This window comes from Sphaerodactylus townsendi, linkage group LG01, assembly GCF_021028975.2.
Source record: "Sphaerodactylus townsendi isolate TG3544 linkage group LG01, MPM_Stown_v2.3, whole genome shotgun sequence".
Lineage (NCBI taxonomy): Eukaryota > Metazoa > Chordata > Lepidosauria > Squamata > Sphaerodactylidae > Sphaerodactylus > Sphaerodactylus townsendi.
In genome coordinates, this window is record NC_059425.1 from 143,648,828 (window position 1) to 143,672,524 (window position 23,697).

Here is a 23,697-nt window from a genome sequence, read left to right on the forward strand (position 1 = left end):
CTCCTCAAAGCTCTTTTCCCTCCCTCCCTCCCTCCCTCCCTCCCTCCCTCCCTCCCTCTCTCACACACATACACCGGATGGGGCTATTAGCCTTCTGTGTCATGCTTGCCAGGCCTAATGATCAGCAATATCTGGTGCTCATACTCTCCTCCCTTAGGAGGCTCAGAACAACAAAAGACTGCCTTGCTTACAGCTGTAAGCAGTAGGCTTAATCAGTCCAAGGCAATTGAAGAAGAAGAAGGAGGAGGAGGAGGAGGAGTTTGGATGTATACTCTGCCTTTCTCTACTGTAAGGAGATACCAAGTGGTTTACCTTTTTCTCCCCACAACAAATACATTGTGAGGTAGGTGGGACTGAGAAAGTTCCAAAAAATTGTGACTAGCCCAAGGACACCCAGTAGGAGTGCGGAAACACATCTGGATCACCAGATAAGCCTCTGCCACTCAGGTGGAGGAGTGAGGAATCAAACCCGGATTAGAATCCACCTGCTCTTAACCACTACACCATGCTGGCTCCCCCAGGAATTTACAATGGCCACCTGAGAATACCATTTCTAGGCTTTCTTGAGATTCTTGCACATTTGTACTTCACCAGGTCGCTAAGAAGACACAGCTGTCAGACTGAGATCCTCACTCATTTTTCCCCATTGGATATCCTTTACTACATTCTTAATTCATGCATCCCAAATCCATGCTATTTAAGGAAGTCATAATTTTTCATTGCTTTTGTTCTGAAAGTAGGCATGTTAGTACATTTCAATTACTAAGAAACACTTGAAATAAGCAACACTCTCTGTGAATAACTTGGCAGAACTGCATGTACCCAACACTCTGTATTATTCATGCTAAGTTATCAACTAAAGAGAAAAATTAATTTAATGTAAAATAAAGGGATCAAAATTTAATTATTTCCAATACTTAAATGGAATTTAATTCCAATTTAATTATTTCCAACTGCAACTTCCTTCTATAGTTATTCACTGCCTTACAGAAATATTCAAACCTTGCCCTTTTATTTCCATGGAGTCTTCATTTTTCTAATCTGCGATCTCTAGCCTTTTTTGAAACTCCACAGGGTGTCCCAGATAGCTTTCTTTTAAAACTGAAAGCATAAATTAGATATGTAAAATAATGTGAATTCAAACACAATTGTCCAGTGTTTTCAGTGGGATACTACTGGGACGTGCATTCAGATGTGAATTCATCCAAACATAGTAGTCTTGATAATGATAGTCCCCCACTATTGGAAAACAATTCAGATAGTACCAGACAAAAGGATAATTATCCACACTTTTAGAATGTCAATATACAGTCTGCCAAGTTACACTAGATTTCTACTGCCTTTTATGAAAGAAAAAGAAATTTTATGTCTATCATATTATATAAAGATCACCTATTATCCAAACTGCCAGAAAGACTGAATTTGTATGTCTTGTATGTATGAGTGTTAGGTAAAATCCGAAAACAAAAACTGACCAACTGACAACATTGCTAAATAAATACAGTTCCTATTTATCTTAATTATTTGGGTGTTTCACAGGTAACACAGATGAATAACATTGTTTGACTCCTATACCAATGGTGCTGTGTCAACACATCATACTGTAATATGCACAAACCAGAGCAAAAATCCTGGAGTGCAGATAAGGATTACACCCTTATATATGTATTACACATTAGTCATAGATCTATTTATTGAATGATGATTTAGCTTTCATATTAAAAGTAATGTAGCATACTTTTTTCCAAATGCTGACTTGAATTGTGAGATAAAATTAATTGCCAATAAATTACCAGGGAACCATGCCAAGATTTCACTTTAATAATCTTTAGGCATTTTAGAAAGGGCATAACATTATAGTCAACAACTCTGCTGACCCTGACTTTACTTTAATGGAAATTTAGATAGATTCCAGATATTAATATCAAAGATGTCATAATCACTTCTTCAATTGTCTAGACTACACAATATGGTCATAAAATTCAGAGAAATGTTAGTCATTGTGTTATGTAAATTAAATAACTGGGACCCAATTGGTTAATTTTCCTTGGTATAGTTACCTAGGGGTTCCCCAATTTATGCTCATAAGGTTGAAGAAAGACAGCTTGTAAGTGCAGTGGAACTAATTTTCTGCCCTGAAAACAAATGCATTGGAATGCAATGAATGGGTTTCTGGACATTTTACTACATTTCAGCATGTGCTTTTATCTTCACTCTAATGTGAAGAGAATGTTTCTTCTGTAAGTCCTAGTGAACACAGTTGCTGCTTCATTTCCATTTTAGTGCTGAATGCTGTCCAAGGTGCTGTTAAGAGTAGTTGCCTGGTTAGAATAATTTGAATAAAATTTGTCAGCTACATGAAAACTTTGAAGGAAATAACTTTGTTAAAAGAACAGAATTCTGATGGATTGCAATATATATATATATTGCGTTCTTTGAAAAGTAAGTTAAGGACTGGTTGTGGTAGGTTTTCCAGGCTGTGTTGCCGTGGTCTGGTGGATCTTGTTTTTAATGTTTCGCCTGTGTCTGTGGCTGGCATCTTCAGAGGTGTTTCACAGAGGGAAGTCTGTTACACACTGTGTTAAGGACATTTGGACAGCTGTTTTAATATTTGTATTGTGGTAATTCGTATAATTAATATTTGTATTAATTCATATCATATTCCATTTTGTTGAAAACAAAAAAATCACAACATTTCATAATGCTAGCACAAAAAATGGAGGAAAGGATGGTGAAAGGTATGGGACTGGGCGCAGTGCCTGGGGCTTGCCTCAGGAGCCACTTTGTGGTGGTATGCCACTGCCCCTACTTAACTTCTGAGATCTGATGAGAACGGGATAGCCTAGGTCATCCAGACTGCTTGATACTGAGGGTCAAATTGTGCATGCCACGCTTGCGTCACAATGTTAAACACAAACCACTTCCTTATACATCTGTATATTCATCTGACATTCCTTGAGAGTAAAAGATGGCACAAGTTAGGCATATGAGAATATATATTTATATATTTCATTGCTGCAGTAATGGTACTGCTCCACTAGGTGGATTTGCCATTATAGGATTTGTAACTGAGTTAATGTGTGAATTGGTCTTAGCCGATGAGAATTTGAACCTAGCTGTACAAGTTGTAAAATCCGCACTCTCTTCACTGTGCCTCCTACATACTAGCTGCCTTCTACGTAATCATATACAAATAAATACAAAGAAGCATATACAAATATACTGTGCCACACCCATGGAAATTAATTTTTTACTCGGTTCTATTGTATCACATACCTGGACACCGTCAGATGCAGGGATGTAACTTGCTCTTTTATATGTAGCTGTAACGTTTCTAAGAATTTCAACAGAAACCAGGAGATCTCCTGCATAAAAATTTTTCCTCTGAGTTAAATCAAGAAGGGTCTTTGTCACCTGGGACATTCCTTCACCTGCCAGCGTCCTCTGTCCTTTTGCAAGATGTTCTTTGATCTGTGAAAAGTAAAATAGTGAAATAAATATCAGAACCTTCTTTACTATGGTGGTTGTCATTAAATAAACTCAATATGATTATAGAAAACACAGTAATATTCTATAGAAAATACAGTAATGCTTTATAGAAAATATTCAGTAGTATTATCATAATATTATATCATAATATTATAATACTCTACAAAAAATGGACCAATGAAAATTAGCTGCCCCAAAATTGTGTAGGCTTAAGGGAAAATAATATGAGGAACTAATTCATTTTTCTTAATTTTTCTTATAGAAACATACTGGGCCAGAGTAAGCCACTGAATTGGACATTCTGGATGCATATTACTAAAAAAGGAGCTGCACCCTTTATACTTAGGTTTCAAATATATCCCTCATGGAACCTTCAGACATGTTACATTGTTAAGATTCATAAATAACTATTCTTTATGAGCGCAATCTACATTCAACTCAAGTCATGACTGAAGCATTGATTTTAGGTTCTTTTGAACTGTGATGTTTTGTGATAAGAGAAACACAATAGAATGTAGTTCCTTCAGGGTCATGGGTTTTTTTTTTTAGTATTTTACCCCTAAAAAAAAGAACAGGTGATAGGTTCCATACACATTGGAATTTATTTTGGTGCAGCATAACTGCTACATCTTGCCCTGTTGCACATATGAAATTGCTTTATACAGGTCCATCTGGGTGTATTGTTTATTCAGATGGACAACTCCTCTTAGGTGGAGAAAGATCTTTCACAACACCTGCTACCTGTGATACTTTAAAAGAATGGAGATCTCACGGATGGACCTGGGACTTTCTGCATACAAAGCACGTGTTTCAGCACTCAATCTCAGGCTGTTTCAGCATGTGTTTCAGCATGTGTTTCAGAACTCAATCTCAGCCAGCGGCAGCGGCGTCCCACCGGCGTCCACATGGAGCCACTCGGGGTGTGTAAGGGACTTACCTTGCCATCCTGTTCAGCTCTGGGCGGCTGCACAGACACGCCCATGCTGTCCTCCAGCCCCTGGGGCTCAGAGGGCAGTGTGGGCGTGTCTTTGCAAGCGTCCGAAGCTGAACAGGACAGCAGGGTAAGTCCCTTGCACACTCTGGAGGGGCCGAAAGCGGCGCCCTCATGCTGGAGCAGTTTGCACTGCATCGGCCCTAAGGTGCCGCTTTGCAAAAACGTTGGCCCCTTCCGTATACGCAAAATAATGCGTTTTCAAACCACTTTCACAACTGTTTGCAAGTGGATTTTGCTATTCCCCACAGCTTCAAAGAGCACTGAAAGCAGTTTGAAAGTGCATTATTCTGCATGTGCGGAATGAGTCCTTGCTTGTTGAGCAAGGTTTAAAGCAGTGCCTCCTGTGCACACAGCACCCTAGGGACGCACATTTTTTCAGTCCCTAGGGCGAAAACGGCCTATGCCTCAAAAAAAAAAAAGTATGTGTGACTTCCAAGGACTAGAATCACCAGTTGGCATGGCCTTGTTTCTCTTTTGCTTTTGACACAAACTATTATTTGGATGATGTTAACTATTTTAAGAACAGTGTGTTCAAAGGGACCAGTTTCTGGGCACATAGCTAAGCCAGATAGCTGATACTACAACTGCTTTTTATGTCAGATGACACCTATCAGGTCTAGATAGAAATGCTGGTGAGAACAGGGGCCATGTTGATAAGAAGATAGTATATATGAACTGATTGTTCTCATACAGAAATGATAGAGATCATCTATTTCATCTTTTCTCCCCATCTGTCAGTTGGGCACAAATCTTGCCAAAAAAAAAAAGAATCAATATTGGCCAATGAGGAAAAATGTATTTAACAGCTTCAAATATACTAAAACCAAACTATTAGAAACATAGTAACATGAAGCAGAAGGTGTCACCAGGCCAGCATGTGCTGAGAAAGAACATCACGGGTTTAAGATACTTGCCTTTGCACAATTAGAAATCATGAGTGACTCTATATTTCTTGAAATGTATCAAACATCCACCCCAAAGAGGAAAAAAGATCTACTTTGAAACTCCAGCTGGACAAGAATATTGTGTTTTGGCTATTAATGGGAGCTAAACTGAGAATGCATGTTACTCCCATTCTGCAAATGCTTAATTGGCTCCCCATCTGTTACCAGGCTCGGTTTAAGGTATTGTCTGTCACATGCAAAGACATGGCCTTGGTTCCTCATATTTGCCAAACAACCTTCCTCACTATTCTCTGTCCTGATAACTTCGTTGAAGCCAGCAGGGACTTCTGCGGGTGCCAACCTACAAATGGGAAAAATCAACAATTGCCCAAAGCCATGCTTCGTTGTGACCCTCACCTTGTGGAATTACCTGTCCAACAAGGCCAGAAAAAAGAAGGTTTTTATACCCCAACTCTTCTTGTTTTTATTTTGAGCTGAGACCTATCCATAATGCATTACAGTAGTCTAGTCTCAGTGTTATTGTGGCATGGTCCCAGGTGGCCAAGTCAGCAGTCATCTTCCAAGCGACACTGAATTCAAAGAAAGCCTTCTTTGCAGCTGTATTGACTTGGTTTTTTTCACAATAAAGCTGGATTCAGACTGCCCCCAAGGTTTTTAACTGAGTCAGCAACAGTCAGTTGAGCTCCATCAAAAGTGAGTGGAGAAATGTCCTTTAAGACCTCCTTCCCAAATAGGATATTAACCATATGTATTCTGAATGAGATCGGGAAAGCTCCACTCCCCTGGACTTCCACAAACTATGCAAAACTGAACTATCCAAGAGACCTTTTCTGCACAAGCACAGGGCTGGGTCAAGATTCTGTCAAGATTTCAGCTCTTTCCTGGCTCTTGTCATGAGACTCTGGGTGCTGTGGGAATCCTTGGTTTGTTATGCTGTTAACCCTATGCTTGTGTACTTTTGCTTTAGGCACACAGTAACTTTGCTCACTTCAAGGCAGTTAGAACCTGGACCTTATCTTTGTTTTGACCTTGGAGGCTTTGCATAGCCTGGGAACTTTTCCAGTGATTTTACCGCACTGGGATGGTGAGGACGGGGCTGGAAAGGTTTGGGGAAGGGATATTAACCAGAGGCTATAAAGTGGAACCCAGTTCCAGCAAGACTTGTTTGAATTCTACTCACAATGATCCTGTCAATGAACCATTTTATGAATCCAAGAATCTGATTACCTTTACCTTTAATAAGGTTGCCACAGCACAAAATGGTTTTACAAACTTGCTTGGGTGAATTATTAAGATTTGTGGGTTATACTGCTGTGCTTAGCTTAGTCGCTTCCAAGACGCCTTCAGGTGCTGCATGCCGCAAGAATTTGCCGGCATGGAGGCCAAGACGCTAGTAGCGGGCGGCCCTCAGGAGAGGCCGGCGATCTATTGCAGCGCTCTGCATGGAGTTTCAGTTCTTTTCACCACGAATTCTGCTGGTTCGGCCTCGCTTCATTTCGCCCCTCCGGCCTCCAGCGGTCAGAGGACAGCGAGGGAGGGCTTCGAGGCCAGCAGGTCAATGACGGGACAAGGTGAGTGGGAAAGGAAGGGAAACAGCATGTTCCCCAGCGGTGTTGTTCGCATCAGCCGAAGACGCTAATCTTCAAAACAACCCTTAGCGGTTGTTTCTTTGCCTGACGCTTCTGAGGGAGGGAAGGGCAGCCAGGGAGCCTGGGGCTGCATTTACCGCCCCCAGGCCGCCGTTTTTGGCCCATGCGGAAACGGCCTTAGTGTTAGTAGGATCCTCTTTATGTGATTTCTGTACTGCATAATGTCTCTTATAAACACTTATGTTACTCATTAGTTCTTTCTGGTGGTTCCAAATTCTAATGCATCGGTTAATGAATGTTCTGGGGTGTGTGTGTGTGTGTGTGTGTGTGTGTGTGTGTGTGTGTGTGAGAGAGAGAGAGAGAGAGAGAGAGAGAGAGAGAGAGAGAGAGAGAGATTGTACTGGCTCACTATGTGTAATTCAGTTCAGTCCCTGTGAGAAATGTGAACTATAAAAAAAAGATAATTTAAATAAATAAATACATTTAATATATGTGTCCAAACAACAACAACATATTATTCTATGCACAGCTTTCTGTTACCCAGGAAAGTTGCTTCGCTTGATAAAGTTGTTCTTGCATGAAGGTCATCTTCAAGTGATCTTATGCAAGCTTATTAAGGTACAGTTTATGAGCCAGAGATGGTAGAATGAAACAGCTGTTAAAGCAGTACTTCCATAGGGTTATCTTTCTTGCACCCCACACTATACATATATAGATTTTTAAAAATGTACTTCAGTATTTAAGGACATTTATTCAAGATTTACAGTGACCTAGTTTGTCAAAACACCATTCAACACAAGGCAAACATGGAGTAAACTAGCATGTTATCTCCTGTTACCATAGTTACTAGAAACCAAATCAGGTTGACATAGCATGAAAAATCTAAAGCAAATATCATAGATCTGAATGTTCAACAATGTATCTTTATTTAATGTTGTTTTTACTTAACTTTGTTACCAAAACTAAAGGCTTATGGGAAACATTTATGGCAAAAACAATTTCCAGCTTTCAGGGTTTTTTTTAAAAAAAGTCTCTATCTTCTTTTTCCCCAATACAGAATTATAAGGGAAAATAACCAAGCTGTTTTTGCCCTAATTGTTTGGATGGACAGCTAATTAGTGAGAGGAATAATCTGTGTATCATTCCCACCCTGTTTAATTCACTTTATATCTCTTAAAAGAGGGTTAGCCTAGCATTGGGGAACATCTCACTTTCTGGACCCCACCTCTAACCAACAAAGGAATAATGAAAGGAAAGAGGGATGTGACCTCATAAACCTGGTTCACAGTGAACCCAGAATTATACAAATGATTTGAAAGGCACCTTGTAGGAACAAAGCTGGATTTCTGGCTTACGAGGATGGGACTAGCAGGAAGAACTCAAACTGAGTCACAGTGTGCAGAGTTTATGAGTTTCATTAAGAACTTTTCTGCCTTTCTCTCCTAAACACAAACCTGATTCTGATACTAACAGCTTTGCAAAAGTTTCACTGGTCAGTTACGCACAAGGTGTTCCCTGCTGGGTGGAGGCAAACGTCCACCGCAGCAAGATTTCTTGTACGGATGTATTTCCTCTGGCCCCGCTTTCAGTTCCCACTGTATCCACAGCAAGCAAATCCACTTATAGCATGATTTTAATTTTATTTTGCTGCCAGCTTCAGTGCTAACGGAAAATTAATAAGGTGGAATCCAGGTTCTGGTGACAGGGGCCAGGTGAGACAAGAGACCAATACATGGGGTAAAAGAAAGTGCTGATGGTGAAGCAGGAGCCAAAGAAGGTAGAAATGGATTAAAGTTAGGAATAGAGAATGAAGCTGGGCTATGACTCCACCAGTGTGATGTAGTGGTTAGAGCAAGGGTGGCCAACTGTGCGCTAGATGTTCATGACCTCGGCTAATTCACAGATCTACCCATCGGGCCATATGTGAGCAGGGGCTGATGGGAATTGCAGTCCATGAGCATCTGGAGCACCATAGGTTGGTCACCCCTGGGTTAGAGTGTATGATCTAGGACAGTGGTGGCAAACCTTTGGCACTCCAGATGTTATGGACTGCAATTTCCATCAGCCGCTGCCAGCATGGCCAATTGGCCATGCTGGCAGGGGCTGATGAGAATTGTAGTCCATAACATCTGGAGTGCCAAAGGTTCGCCACCACGGATCTAGGAGACCCAGGTTTTAACCCTCATTCTACCATGGAAGCTTATTGGGGGGCCCTGGGTCAGTCTAGCCCACCTCACAGGGTTGTTGTGAAGATAAAATGCAGGAGAGGAGAATGATGCATGCTTCTTTGGGTCCCCATTGTCAAAAAGACAAGGTGTAAATTAAATTCAGCTGCAGACTACTTCATCAATGTCACCATTCATAGCTTCACTATTTGGTGAGGACTTCCCCAGTTAATGTTTGAACATAATAGTAAAACAAAACCTTGTACATATGCATACATACCATTCACATTGCTCCTTCACCCATGGAGCTCAAGATAACATACACTACATTCCCAACTGGTCTTGCACCTGGATACTGACTAGACGTACAGCCAGAGGCGTTCCTCCCATTGGGCAAAGTGAGCAGTTGCCCAGGGTGCCCCCTTGTGGTGGGCGCCAAAAAATGCACGCCTGCTAGGGATTTTTTGTATTTTCAGTGTTTTTTCTGCTTCTGGCCTGAAGGGGGCACAGTTTTTAGGCTAGCAGCACCAAAATTTCAGGAAATTTTTGGGAGATTCTTCTGATGATATCACCCAGGTTTGGTGAGGTTTGGTTTAGGGAGTCCAAAGTTATGGAGTCCCAAAGGAGTGTCATCCCCCCATTGTTTCCACTGGGAGCTAATAGGAGATGGGGCTACACCTTTGAGGGTCCATAACTTTGGACCCCCTGAACAAAACTTCACCAAACCTGGGTGGCAACATCAGTAGGGTCTCAAGAAGATACTCTGAAATGTTGGTGCTGCTATCTTAATAATTACACCCCTGACAGCAGGCAACCCCTAAATTTCCCCAGATTCTCCTTTTAAATCCACCCCCTTCCTGCCAATGCTTGTTTTCTTTCTTTCTTTTATTATCTCAATGCCTAATAAAGGTTGTTATTATTATTATTAAATCCACCCCCTTCCGCATGGATTTAAAGGGAGAATCTGAAGTCACCACTTTAAACATTGAAAGTGATGCTGTTCCAGGGTGGGGGAGAATCCACCCCAAAATAGCATACCTTTCAATGTTGTTTAAACTGGGGACCCCAGATTCTCCCTTTAACGTGAATTTAAAAGGAGAATCTGGGCTCCCTAGTTTAAACACCATTGAAAATGATGCTGTTTGGGGGTGGATTCCAGTATCACTTGTTTAAATAACAAGTCCCCAGTTTAAATTACATTGAAAGTGATGCTGTTTCCCCGAATTGAATACAACACCACAAAATGTTTTCATAGCAATAAGAAAACATTTTTAAAGCATTTTGAAAATGTTTTCAAAAAAATATTTCTGCTGTGTGGCATGGCCCATTGCTGTGTTCAGATTTGTGAGCTGGGGCATGTTCTTTAAAGTGATGTTGACTTTGAAATGACCTGGTGGAAAAAATCATTGTTTGGTCACGGTGGGTGAGGGTGGCCGCCCAAGGAGGGGCACCAAACTCAGATTTTGCCCAGGGCTCCACTTTGCCTAGGTACGCCACTGCCCACAGCTGTTTAGCTTCAGCTAAAACACTGCATCATATTTAGTCAAGATTCTATACCTAATTAATGAGATAACATGTAAAGGGGAGAGAACTTCTCTATGGAATCTGTAATAGTGAATTTATGATGGAATGGAATGACACCAGCCCAATTCCTCTTTGTACACAGATATTAAAGGCATTTCTTCTGCTGTATCTGTTTTCTCTAATTGTCCTGCTTCCATGCCAGAAGCATACTGTGTCTGTCAAAATTTAAGCTTTCTCCAATTTAAGCTTTCTCTATCACTGCAGAGATATCCATCTTTCTCATGAAATAAAGCATTTCGAAAGAGAAAATTCCCAAGTACCCATACACCATTCTAAAGTTTTAGAATATGAATTTGTGAATATTTTGTGATATAATATCACATCATGCTTACCAGCCCCTTCTGCTATGAAAACTGTTTTTTGGATGTGATTGCTAATACACGTTGTTTTGTGTCCCTGCTGCCATTTAGCTTCTGCATAGGTTACTTTTTCTCTTAGATTTAGTTGTTATGTTGTGTTATGAAAGGAGAGCAGTGATCTAAAAAGTATAGAAGTTCAAGTGCTAAATTAATTTAATGAAAATTCTACTCCCAGTCCCCCTCCCAATTCAGGCATAAAGTAAAACATAAAGGGAGTTCTTAGCTAAACAACTTCCTATTTACATAAACAACAGTGAAATAATATCCTGATTCCTGACATTCCTGTATTTGTTGCCGTCTGATTATCACTATTGTGTTGCAATTCATTTGTCAACTAGTTTCTCTTAGATTTAGTTCATTTTTACTGAATTAAAGTGTGAATTTAAATTCCTGCAGATGCATTTGCTTTCTACATGGATCCATCATAAGACAAAGGTAGGAAAGAAATGTTGGGTAGTGGTTACAGCATCGGACTAAGATTTGGGATACCCAGGTTTGAATCCCTATGCTGCCATGGAAGCTTGCTGGGTGACCTTGGGCCAGTCAAACACTTTTGACATAACCCACTTCAAAAGATGAGGAGAGATGGAAGAGTAGAGAACATTGGAAACATCATTGGTCCACACTGGGAGGAAAATGGGGGTACAAAAAAGTGAATTAAAAATGGAATGAAAATGTTCAGTATAAGACTCTGAGTAACTATTAATATAGCTTTAGGAGGGGGGCCAGGCCTTTGTGTCTTTTACTATTATACAACAGAGGTTTCACGTTAAAGCCCTTTCCTGGAATTTGGATACAGAGTGGACCCTCTCACATTACAGTTCTAAACCAAGTGTTTTTCATTGTTGGCTCAATTCTGAGTACAGTGACGTGAGGACAGGGGTTTCATATGGTACATTTTAATCTATTAACAAGCCATCTCTGAAGTGCTCTAGTTATTTCAAACAGCACCTCTTCCCCACCACCACCATCATGTCTCATTACAACAGTGATCACAGCTCCAAGTCAAATTCTGCAAACACAGGAATAGAATGAATGAAGAATTTAGGCAAAGCATAGCTATCTGCATGGTAGTCAAATAAACTGCAATGTGTACAGTCCTTCTACATGTCAAACATTACGCATGCAGCCCTGACCTGTTGATGTGTGCCAATGTTACTGTACAAAAGATGGACCGCATAAAATATCCCAGCTTTATAATTTTCATTTGCTTGCCAGTAGTTCAATACACTAAGGCCTTTTCAGCATACTTTTTTTTGTTCATCTGAAAGTTCATGTTTCTTGTAAAAAAGGTTCTGCATGTGTTTTGCTCCCTCTAGTGGTTAATTCCAAATAGCAGAAAATTAAATCCAATTTATTTCCCTGCTGATTTAAGCAGCAGCATTTTACTCTTGATAAATAACCTACTTGGAGATGAAGAAAATGAGAATGTGGAAAAGCTCTAACATAACAGTTGGTCTACCTGCAAGTCTAGAAAACTTGAAGTTGCTGATAGGAGTGTACAATTAGATACTGATGACCAGTTAAAACAGATTTATGAATTTACCTGTAATCTGCTAAGGTTCGTATTGAGGTCATTCTGTGCCTGGTACAAACATAACACCGGACTGCATGTGCACAGGCCAATCTGGTAGAAAGTGCAAGATTTCTGAAGCTTTCTAGCAGACCAGAAGTGCCCATTCGCCCTCTGGTGCTCTCCCATCAAAACGAGCACATGACCAGAAGGAAAGGGGTTATTCCCTCAGTTCTCTTCATGCTGATTTAGAAACGCCAAGAAACAAAAGTTCTAGAAATTTCACTGCAGGACAGAAAGGAGGGATGAGTCCCTGCAGAGAAGGCCACTCAATGAACAGTTACAGGTAAGTGCAATCCTGTTTTTATCACCATTGCTAATCTCCACATTGGGAGATTAGCGAGCTCACTGAACTGAAGGGGTGGGTATGAAGGATTCTAAGGAACAGACCATGGAAGAACACCTTCTCAACAGTTTAGCATTCTATACGACATTCACTGAGGACTATTGTAAAAGAGCTGGGAGCTTTCTATAAGTGTACCAACTGAAATATATGCAGGTACATGGCAAAAAAAAAAAAACCTTGGTTGGAGACTGTAATATGTAAAATGGCTCTGAATAGCCATGCACTCAAGGCAGAGTATGATAGCTTCCACCAACCCACATGGACAGGATGTGAGAGGATGTTGACCAGTTCATACCTGCTGTTCTACTGTTTCAGCAGATGGTAGACCTGGATGCAAAATCATGGAGTGAACTTGGATTAGATATTTTTTTTCTCAGTCTGATCTATCTCACATGGTTGATGATTTGAAAACAAAATGGAGGCATGGAAAATTATGGTGCTGCTTTTGATTCCTCTTCTCAATAAGCTAATAATGCGTATCTCTTCAATCCACTTTCACAACTTTTGCAAGTGGATTTTGCTATTCCACACAGTAAAATTTAGATGCAAAGTGCATTGAAAGTGGATAGAAAGTGCATTATTTGGCATGTGAGGAAGGGGCCATAGGATTGTTGAGGATAAAAAAAAGGATATAGATACTTAAATGATTATTCCATGTGGCCTTTAGCTGATATCAGTGCTCATGCAGTAGCTCATATATTTATACTAGCTTGCAACTTCTTATTGTAATTTTTGTTACTACGTTTTAATGTTTTTTTAAATATACATTATCTTATTTTATTGTATATGATCTGAAGTAAACCCTATGGAGAGAGATTAGTCTTAAGTCCTACAAACAAATAATTAAAATAAGCCAATATAAATAGAGTCCGTAGGGCTTATTTGAGTGAGATGAGAGCTAGTTATCTGAAAGGAAATGTTTAATGGAGAAAATATACAGTCTTCTAGCTTCGGCATTGATTTCCACCCCCGCATTTGTTTTACATGGTTTACATGATCATTTTAAGTCTTAATGCTACAATTATATGAGATTTTCTTGCTGACACTGGGATGTTATGTGAGGAGCTTGGCTGCTGCTGTTGTTTAACCATTAGACATGTCTTTAAGTTAATATGTTACTGCTCTGTGTAATGCATGTTGACAAGAGGAAGAATAAGGAGAAAGAGAATGAGGATTCTAAAAGACACACACACACACATACACACACATATATGTATATATGTATATATGTATATATATATATATATGTGTGTGTGTGTGTGTGTGTGTGTGTGTGTGTGTGTGTGTGTGTGTGTGTGTGTGTGTATATATATATATATATATATGTATGTATGTATGTATGTATGTATGTATGTATGTATATATGTATATGTATGTGTGTGTGTGTGTGTATATATATGTATATGTGTGTGTGTGTGTGTGTGTGTGTGTGTGTATATACATACATACATATATATATATATATAACAGACATCATATAGCTTGGAGCTACATCTCATAGGTCCTTTTTCTGAAAAAAACTTAGGGTTATAGAGACTGATTGTCCTTCAGTCCCATTGGCCTATTTCTACATTGTGCTATGGCACTTCATTGTAATACAAACACTGATATGTAAATAACATAATTTTCTGATTTCTCTACTTATTATTCACATAATGAATCTCTAAAAGTGTCTTCTTGCATTCATGGAACATTATCTAATGTACCATGTACACATAAACTGCACATACCTACACATGCTTGCAGAGGCGGCAAAACAACCCATTAGTGGGAATGGGACATCTGCATATGTTTCCAGTATCCTTATCTAGATGTACTGAGAACTGTAGAACTCAAGTAAGTTCTGCCTTCACTGTTCATGCAGTAGTAAAAAAGCTAGCCACATAGACATTAATTATACAATATCATAATTTGTTTTGCCATCAAGTCACATCTGACTTATGGTGACCTCTGTTGGGGTTTTTAAGGCAAGAGACTTAACATAGGTGATTTGCCATTGCCTGCCTCCATATCATGATCCTGGCACACCTTGGAGGTCTCCAAGGTTGACCCTGCTTAGCTTTGAGGTCTGACAAGATCAGGCTAGCCTAAGCAATTATACAATATTGTTTCTAATTTTATGCCACATACAGGACAAATGGCATGTATTGTGTCTTCACTGTCTACAGCAGTGGTTCTCAACCTTCCTAATGCCGCGACCCTTTAATACAGTTCCTCATGTTGTGGTGACCCCCAACCCTAACATTTATCCATTTTACAGATGGAGAACACTGATGCAGAGAGTCTTAGGCGATCCCTGTGAAAGGGTCGGTCGACCCCCAAAGGGGTTGCGACCCACAGGTTGAGAACCACTGGTCTATAGCTTATTGTTATATTTCATATTCTTGCAGGTGTTAGCCAGAATTTTCTAAATTTAGGAGACAGAAATTTTCATTCTTTTACCATGCTACATAGCAGAGTTGAGGCTAAAGTGTTGGCCTTGGTTGCAGGCATGAAAATTGCATTTCTTGCATTTTTCAGCTGGTTGCTTAGTGGAATTTTTCTATGCCTTCGGGATAGTCCAGTGTTTTTCACGAGATATGTGCTGCTACTAACACGTGCCTGTAGTCAATTGAATTCATATTTTCTTACCCCTCTGTGATAAAGCCTTCCTGCATTTTATCTCTTGCTGCTCGGCATTAAAAAAACCCAGTTTGTAACAAAAGAAATAAAAAGTTGTGTTTTAAGAAAATAGCTAGATATACTTAACTTTGAAAAACAAAAGACCTTTGAATTTGCCAACAAACCAGGAAATATGTTAGCAGCAAAATGGGTCTGCAAAATGCGACTCTCCAGATGTTCATGGACCACAAATCCCATCAGCCCCTGCCAGCATGTAGTCCATGAACATTTGGAGAGCCGCAGGTTGCAGACCCTGCTAAAGAAAGTTAATTTATTACTAAAATACAATGGAAATGCAAAATGTTGTTGGATGAGAAAAATATTAGGTATTCATTTTCTAAGTATCCGAAATTGTATGAAAACAGGTGAGAAAAAAATTGAAGAGTATTTAAATAAACCAGTTACCACATTTGTCTCAAGTACAAAAGGATATAATGAACAGTCCAATTTCAGCAATGGAACTAGTAGAAGCAATTAAGCAAATTAAGCCAAATAAGGCACTTGAACCAGATGGACTAATGGCGTGCTACTATAAAGTGTTTGCAGACATACTGATGCAACCATTTCTAGCAACTATGAAAGGGATTTTACAAAAAGGGATACTCCCAGACACATGGAGAGAGGCTAATATAACTTTGATTCCAAAAGGAGGACAAGACTTAACAGAAGTTAAGAATTACAGACCAATCTCACCTTTGAATAATGACTACAAGTTGTTTGCGGTGATTCTGGTGAGACTATTAAAAGGTGCCTTTAGATATCTCACACACAAAGACCAGAGTGGGTTTTTTTAACCAAAACAGCAATTGAGAGATAATGTCAGATCTGTTTCAGATGCGCTGGAGTATTATGTTGTACCAATATGATTAAGTTAAAGTGTGGAATGAAGTGAACATGGATCTGTTGAGATGGCATCGATTGAAACTGTCTTTCCTAGGAAGAATATCTGTGACAAAAATGAAAGTCATTTTGGATGTCACATTTGTTTCTAGCCATACCAATAATTAACTCAGTATTATATTTTAAACAATGGCAAAAAGACAGAAGTAACGTTATTTGGGAAGCCCAAAAAACCCAAGAATGAAATATAAAAATGTCCGGGATGCAAAGGAAACTGAAAACTGCCAAACTGAAAATTGTATTTTGAAGTTGATACCTTAGTGTAGATAAGGGATTGGGTGACTTTTAAGAACAGTAGAATTTTAGATTTGGAGGAACATGACAGGAAATTTGGGCGGCATGGTTATTTGTGATATGATAAGGGAAAGATTCATATGGCTTTTTCAAATCATTATGTTAGGAGATCTTTAAATTGTTGAAATATAGAAGATTTATAACGTGTAAATCCTTTATGATGGACTCGAATTGAAGCCTTTGCTAGAAAAGAAGTGAATATGCAAGGAATATGGTCTACACATAGAGAACTGCTGAATTTCCAAAATGAACTTAAGCCTATGAATGACTTAAAAGGTAGTTAAAAATGGGTTCGGTTACTGTAAACTTTTAGAAACATTTAAAGCTGATTATAAGAATATTGGTTTTAGTACACAAATGACAGATTTTGAATGTAACCAATATACAAATGATGACAAACTGATTACTAAAATGTGTAAGACGTTATTAAAACGGGATACATAAAACGAGTTAAGTCTGAAATGATTAAATAGTCTAGAAATGTTGGCCATGATATACAACTGGAACAGCAGGAGTCACTGTGGAACAAAATTTACTGCATAGGTGGTACTTAATGCCAAAAAATTGGCAAAGATGTATAAAGGTGTGTCTAACGAATGCTGGATATGCTAACAGTAAGAGGGTCTTTCTTTTATATGTGTAAAGAAGCTAAGACTTTTTGGGATATGATACTTAAGGAAATAAAAAAGATTCTAAAGATAAAAATCTTGAAAAAACTTGAGACCTGAAGAAAAGATCTTATATGCACAAAAATGGAGAGATAATAAGATACCAACAAAAAAGGATTGGACTTTGAAAGTTATATAGTATTTAGAAATAGCAAAGCTAACAACTCTACCAAGGGATAATTTTGTAGAAATCTGGAAACCTTTTATGGGGTGATTCCCCACAGCACATTCTGTTGAGCTCAACTTGTGTCTGCTTGAATTTTTCTTCATGTATTCGACTCGATGTCTGTCCGTACAGCGGCTGAGCTCGGGCTGCCATGAAAAGTTGGTTAATCCTCACATTGCCATGCTCGGCTCTCCTTACCTGAGCTCAGTGGGTGGCATCGACTCTATGCGTCATCCACCCCTCTGCTCCAATTGGTTCCCTTTCCCATGATGGGAAGCGTGAAAATCCTTTTGTTCCATGTGTGTCGCAAGGTCGGAGGAACTTCACGATACTGTCGCGAAGTTGTTACTTTGCGTGCTTCCACACAAACAGGCTGGTGAACCATCATGGATCCTGAATTGGAGGAGCTCTTTGCCACCTCTTGAGACTCCTTCCTTCCTTCCTTCCTTCCTTCCTTCCTTCCTTCCTTCCTTCCTTGATCTCACATCTCATTTGATGCATCTCCCTCCTGTCATTTAATAGCTCTATCAAGGAAGTGTCTTCCTACTCTGCTGTGCATCATCCGCCTCTCTTCCCCGATTAGTTACCTTTCACCGACTCCCCCCCCCAAGCCTCCCTGGATCCTCTGCAAATACAGGAGCTGTCACAATTCAGTATTTCTTATTACTTCCCAGTACTGCCGCCTGTTCAAAGTCAACTATCCCTTCTGGAGTAATCATCTTCCAGCCATTCTGGGTGGTTCTGCAACCGCTTTCCTTGGTATCCTCTTCCCCCCCCTTTCGGGAAGGATGCTGTTGTCTGAATGGGAAACAACAGCCAAACAGCAGCCCCCCCCACACACACACACACAGTCTCTGTACCATGTGCACACACTTTAATCCTTTAAGAATGGGAATTAATGTGACACGAAAGCATGTTTTGATTCGCTATCAACTCAAATTGCTCTAATCTGTACCCGGCATTCCAGCAATAAACTAAAGAGACAGGACTCATTTCCTGGTGAGAAAGTGCTGGTGAGAAAGTGAGTGTGGAAGACTGGCAGTGGTGCCTAATCTGGAATTAAAACACCAATTCATCATTTAATATAGGCATTCCCTCCTCCAGAGATTTCTGTTTGAACCAACAAACCACAGAACAAGCTGTCACAAGATACAGTCCCCTTCGTTTCAGTCCAGCAAATGCTTTTTGGGTGCCGCAAGTTTCCAGCTGTACGCCTGCTCTCAATGGTTAATTATGATTGGCTAGCCAAAAACGCAGTGTGATTGGTTAAAGGGAAACTAAGCCCTGATTGGGCAGAGACAGGAATGACGCGATTGGCTGGAGGGATGAGTCGAGCTCAGCAGACAGTCCGCGCAAGTTGAGCTGGACACGAGTTCACCCAAAAAGTACTAGGTCGGAGCAGGGATCAAGAAGACCCGGCTTAGCCGAGGCAAAGGTAAGTCGGACTTGCGTCGAGATCTTTGCAAGTGCGGACTACCCGAGTCAAACACAAGTCGAGCTCTGCTCGTAATGTGCTGTGCGGAATCACCCATGGAATATCTTTTGAAAACATAATATTCAAATAGAGAAGCTATAGCAGAGCTTGAAAACTAAAGAAAACAGTAGATTGCAAACACTAGGAATTACTTTAAAATAACTATTAAACTAATGTTTTAACTATATGCATGAATCTAGAGTTAATTTTCAATCAAAGATGAGATAGCTGGAAGTCAATATATGTCGCATAATTAGGTGTATTTTGTTTTTGCTTTTTGTGTTTTTGTTTGTGTGCTGTGTCTGATTTATGTGTGAGAAAATGAACAGAAATATTATTAAAAATAATCTATTGCAAACCTTTTGCATAGGTCAAATTGTAGCGTAATATTTTTAAGAAACAGAAGTGCTCAGAATTCAGAAAAAGAAAAACATCCTTTTTGCCTGGCACTGTTCAGCTGCTATGATTGCCAAATAATGTCATGTATTTAAGACCCTGCCTGGCTTTGATTATTGTGAAACAAATCATAAATCATTCCTCCTATCTCTTTGCATATCTGTCATGCACAAAATAGAGTTTTGAAAGTTACCCATCTGGGAAATGAACAGGAATTTGATACAGAGATAGTTTATACACATTCCTGGAAAGAATGGCAAAGACTTTCAAATATGATTTTGGATGAGACAGAGATTCAGGGGGAATGTTAATGGTACATTGACTTTGTACTCATTTTCAGCTCCATTAAAAAATGTAAGATTCCCTGGTTGGGAAGAAAAGAATGTGGTGCACAAGAAGCCAGAAATGCTTACTTGAGAACAACTTTAATGATCAAGAGGGAGAGACAGTTTCTCTCTCTCTCCACATCTCCATTGCTGCATACATTTTTTCTGTTGGTGGAGAAAAGTGCCATCAAATCACAGCTGACACATGGCAACCTTATGGGGTTTTCAAGGCAAGAGATGAGGGTTCAGAGGTGGTTTGCTATTGTCTGCCTCCGTGTCACAACCCTGGTATTCCTTGGAGGTTTCCCATGCAAATACTAGTCAGGGTTGAGCTGCTTTAGCTTCCAAGATGTGTCAAGGCTGGGCTAGTCTTGGCTATCCAGATCACCCGATTAATACATTTAACCCATTTTTCTGCCAAAAATTGAATGGAAAGCAGTTTACAAACAGTTAAAGTACCAGCCCCAAGAGTTCCATAATTAAAGCATCAAGAACATTTAACAACAGAAATAAATAAGATAGAATATCTGAATTAAAAACAGAAAATAAACCAGACACCTTCCACTATCAAGAGGCTCCAGAAGGCTAAGAAGGCTACTTTCCTCACAAACTCTGGATGGATATTCCATGATACTGGGGGCTGCTATCAAAAAAAGTCTCAGTGCAGTTAGTACACATCTCCCAACTGGTTGAGGGAATGGTCAAGAGAGGCTGTTGGGATGTTACTATCACCCCTGACCTCCACTGAAGTCTGGAAAAAAACTATTGCAGCTGTATGCTTTTATCACATGACAAGTGTGCTTGCCAGACCCAACATGTAGACTTTGATCAGTAGGTATGCATCCTTGAACAATGACAACCATAACCCTGACTTGGCCATGGCTCCCTGAATTTATACTCGTGTATCCACATAGCAAATATGATAACCTTGTAAAGCATGGCAAAGTGTTGCTTTCCCTTACAGCACACACGCTGTTGTTACTGGACAACAGCTCCAATTTTTTTTAAAAAAAGCTAACCAGTATGTATTCACTATTACACTAATTTAATTATATTATTTGTATGAGTCCTTAATTCTTCTACTTGTAGTTCAAATCTAGATAGCAGATAGTGGTAAGCACGATTTTTTCAGTATTTTGGGGGGTTCAAAGATAAAAGACCTGGAATTTTTCAAAAAATCCACCCACCCCCAACCCCATTCCACTATGGGGGTTTCCCCTGACCAGGCCCAGTATTCAGCTCTGCACTGATGCCACATCCAAGTCTATGTGGAATTTGGTGGTATTCAACAGGTAAGAGAAGGGAAGAAGGCAGTGGAGAGGGGGTTCCCTTATTTTTTTAAAAAAGGCAACAAGTTACAAACAGCCCAAAAAATGCCCCAAATGAGGCATTTTTCATTATCTGATTTTCATCTTCCTTATGTTATTGCCATTTCTAGGGAGAGGGGGGTTGTCAGTTTGGGTGTGTGTGTGTGTGTGTGTGTTTGGTTTGGCTTTTGCTGAATGCACACCGCTAATGGCAGACCCTCCTCCTTTCACTAACATGTATCTTGGAATCCTGTCTATAGAACTTGGCATACTCCACAATATGCTCAATGGGCTTCATTTTCTTCAAAAATTATACAGTCCTTGGAAACGGCTTCACAAAGATGCAAATAAACAGCTTTTGGCACAGCAAAATGCAGCAATGAGATTAAGATTTTAAATACATGGAAGTGTTAATGTGCTACAGTTGCTGCTTGCTGAATGCTTCTCAAAGTCCCTCAAGGAGGTAAACTACCACCAGTTCTCAGTTGTAAGCTTGAGCCACATGACATTTCTTACTCTTCAGTATGCCACAGGGCTGTTTCAGTATCTATACAATGAAGTCTAAATTACTTTCCAGCTTCTCCCCCGTGGAAGATTGAAACAAGGAGGCATTTGAAATGTAAACAACCATTCTGGCAAAACAACAACAACCAGGTTTTATATTTGCATTATAAACTGACAGAAGCAAATGGTGCTTTAGGCCCTGGGCATGAAAACACTCTGATGTTTTTTGCTAGCACAAAGTCACACACTATTATGGAAGAAGGCAAATTAATACATTCTAGGAGGCTTAAGGACCTTCTCAATCAACTGCAGCTTTTCAAGAGTACTCATGGCTTTAATTTTCCCTTTCTGAGGCTAAAAATATAAATATTCACTTGATCTTAATCTGGATTGACTAACCAGTCAGAATAGTCAAGTTAGAGTTGATTTTTGCTGTACTGTGCACAATTAAACACCAGGCATTTTCAGGCATCTGCCTTTGTAGTCACTGAATCTATGCAGGAAGACATGGGATCATACCCACTGCCGCCATCCTCTCACACGTAACAGAACTTCTGCAGATAGATCCTTACTTGCACGCAAACATGTGATTTGGAGTGCTGCAAAATGCAAGGTCCTAATAGGGTAGGTGCCTCTGTGTACACACATATATACATATAGAAGCCTGCTACAGATATTCAGTTCACCACTGAGATGACAGTGACAGGGCCACAGGCAAAATTCTACTCCCTTCTATGCATGAACATGCAGATGAACATACAACGCTGAACAGGAGGAAACATGAAAAATTGGCCTCAAGCTGCTGATTGAAGAAAGTAAAGAGAATAAACAAAGCTGTGGAAGTTACTTGATCTGTGAAGGATGAATGCAGAATAAAATTCCAATTTCAATTATCTATTGGGACGGAGTATTTGGAAAAAGTACAAAGAAATATTTATTGCTGCCATTCAGCAAGGCTTTGATTCAGTATGTATTTCAATTTGTACATCATTGTAGTTCCCAAGACAAAATTAGTGGGAATTATCCTTCAAGGCAAAGGAAATAGAGAACCTCCCGCAAAATGGTATGAAATTAGAAATAAAATGCAAATATCTGGTAATTCCAGAAAGGCTTGGAAGACAGAATATACATACTGCAATTCTGCAGAAAAGCTTTTCTCCATAAAAGGTATAGTATATGGTAAATCTGATATAATGGGAACCATGGGGGCAACAAGTTCTTGGGTATCAAAAATACCGTAATACACCTTATAAAAATTATTTCTGTGCTCCTTACAAGGTCATGCAATAATTTTTCTCTCACGATTCCCTCACATTATTGCAAGTGCTGAGACGAAATGTAATTTGATCAAAAGAACTCTGAGGTGAATAATGATTTGCTTCAGCTGCGGCTCATTACAGCTGATTTCATTTTTTTCCAAATTATATTAGAAGAACTGCATATCATGCAGTCTCTGTATTCTTCAATTAAATGTCTTCTCTGAAACTGGCAATGAAAAGCTTCCTCTTGTACAATTTATTCCTTCCTCCAGACAATTTATTACAGAAGTAGCTGGATTTTTAAAAAAACTATTCTACATAGTTTGAATTCGGCATCATAGTCTCCCACTTGTTCGTAAAGGCTCGCTATTTCAGCCTATGCTCCTGACTCCCACACCTGCTCATACCCCCATGTTTGGTTTAAAGGAGGATCAGTGTGAGAGAAAGAGGCCAATTGTTACAATCTGAAAAAGAGCAGAAGGCAGGGAGGAGGTTCTTGCTTCATATTCCAAAGTCCTTTGTATTTTCTCTTGAGGGGTTCTGATACAACTGTCTAAAAGCCAGTGCAATATCAACAGTTATTCCTACTTGACATTATATTCCCTAGTATCAATGCAACAACATCACACTTTTCCTGTAAAACTGGCTTGTTTCAACAGAAACAGTGCATCGTTTACATTTGAAGTCAGTCTGGGTGTCTGATGTACTTTAAATGAACAAGTCTCCAGGATGGCAGCA

General features: G+C 39.6%; 1 protein-coding gene across 6 annotated transcripts in view; it reads right to left on the reverse strand.

The window, feature by feature from the left end:
• Window positions 1-23,697, reverse strand: part of ADGRB3 (adhesion G protein-coupled receptor B3) — a 560,145-nt gene that overhangs the window by 303,667 nt on the left and 232,781 nt on the right. For all 6 annotated transcript variants that reach the window (XM_048496360.1, XM_048496376.1, XM_048496350.1 and 3 more), the window contains one exon: window positions 3,277-3,471. In XM_048496360.1, the coding sequence (XP_048352317.1) occupies window positions 3,277-3,471 (195 nt within the window). The remainder of the gene's footprint in view (window positions 1-3,276; window positions 3,472-23,697) is intronic.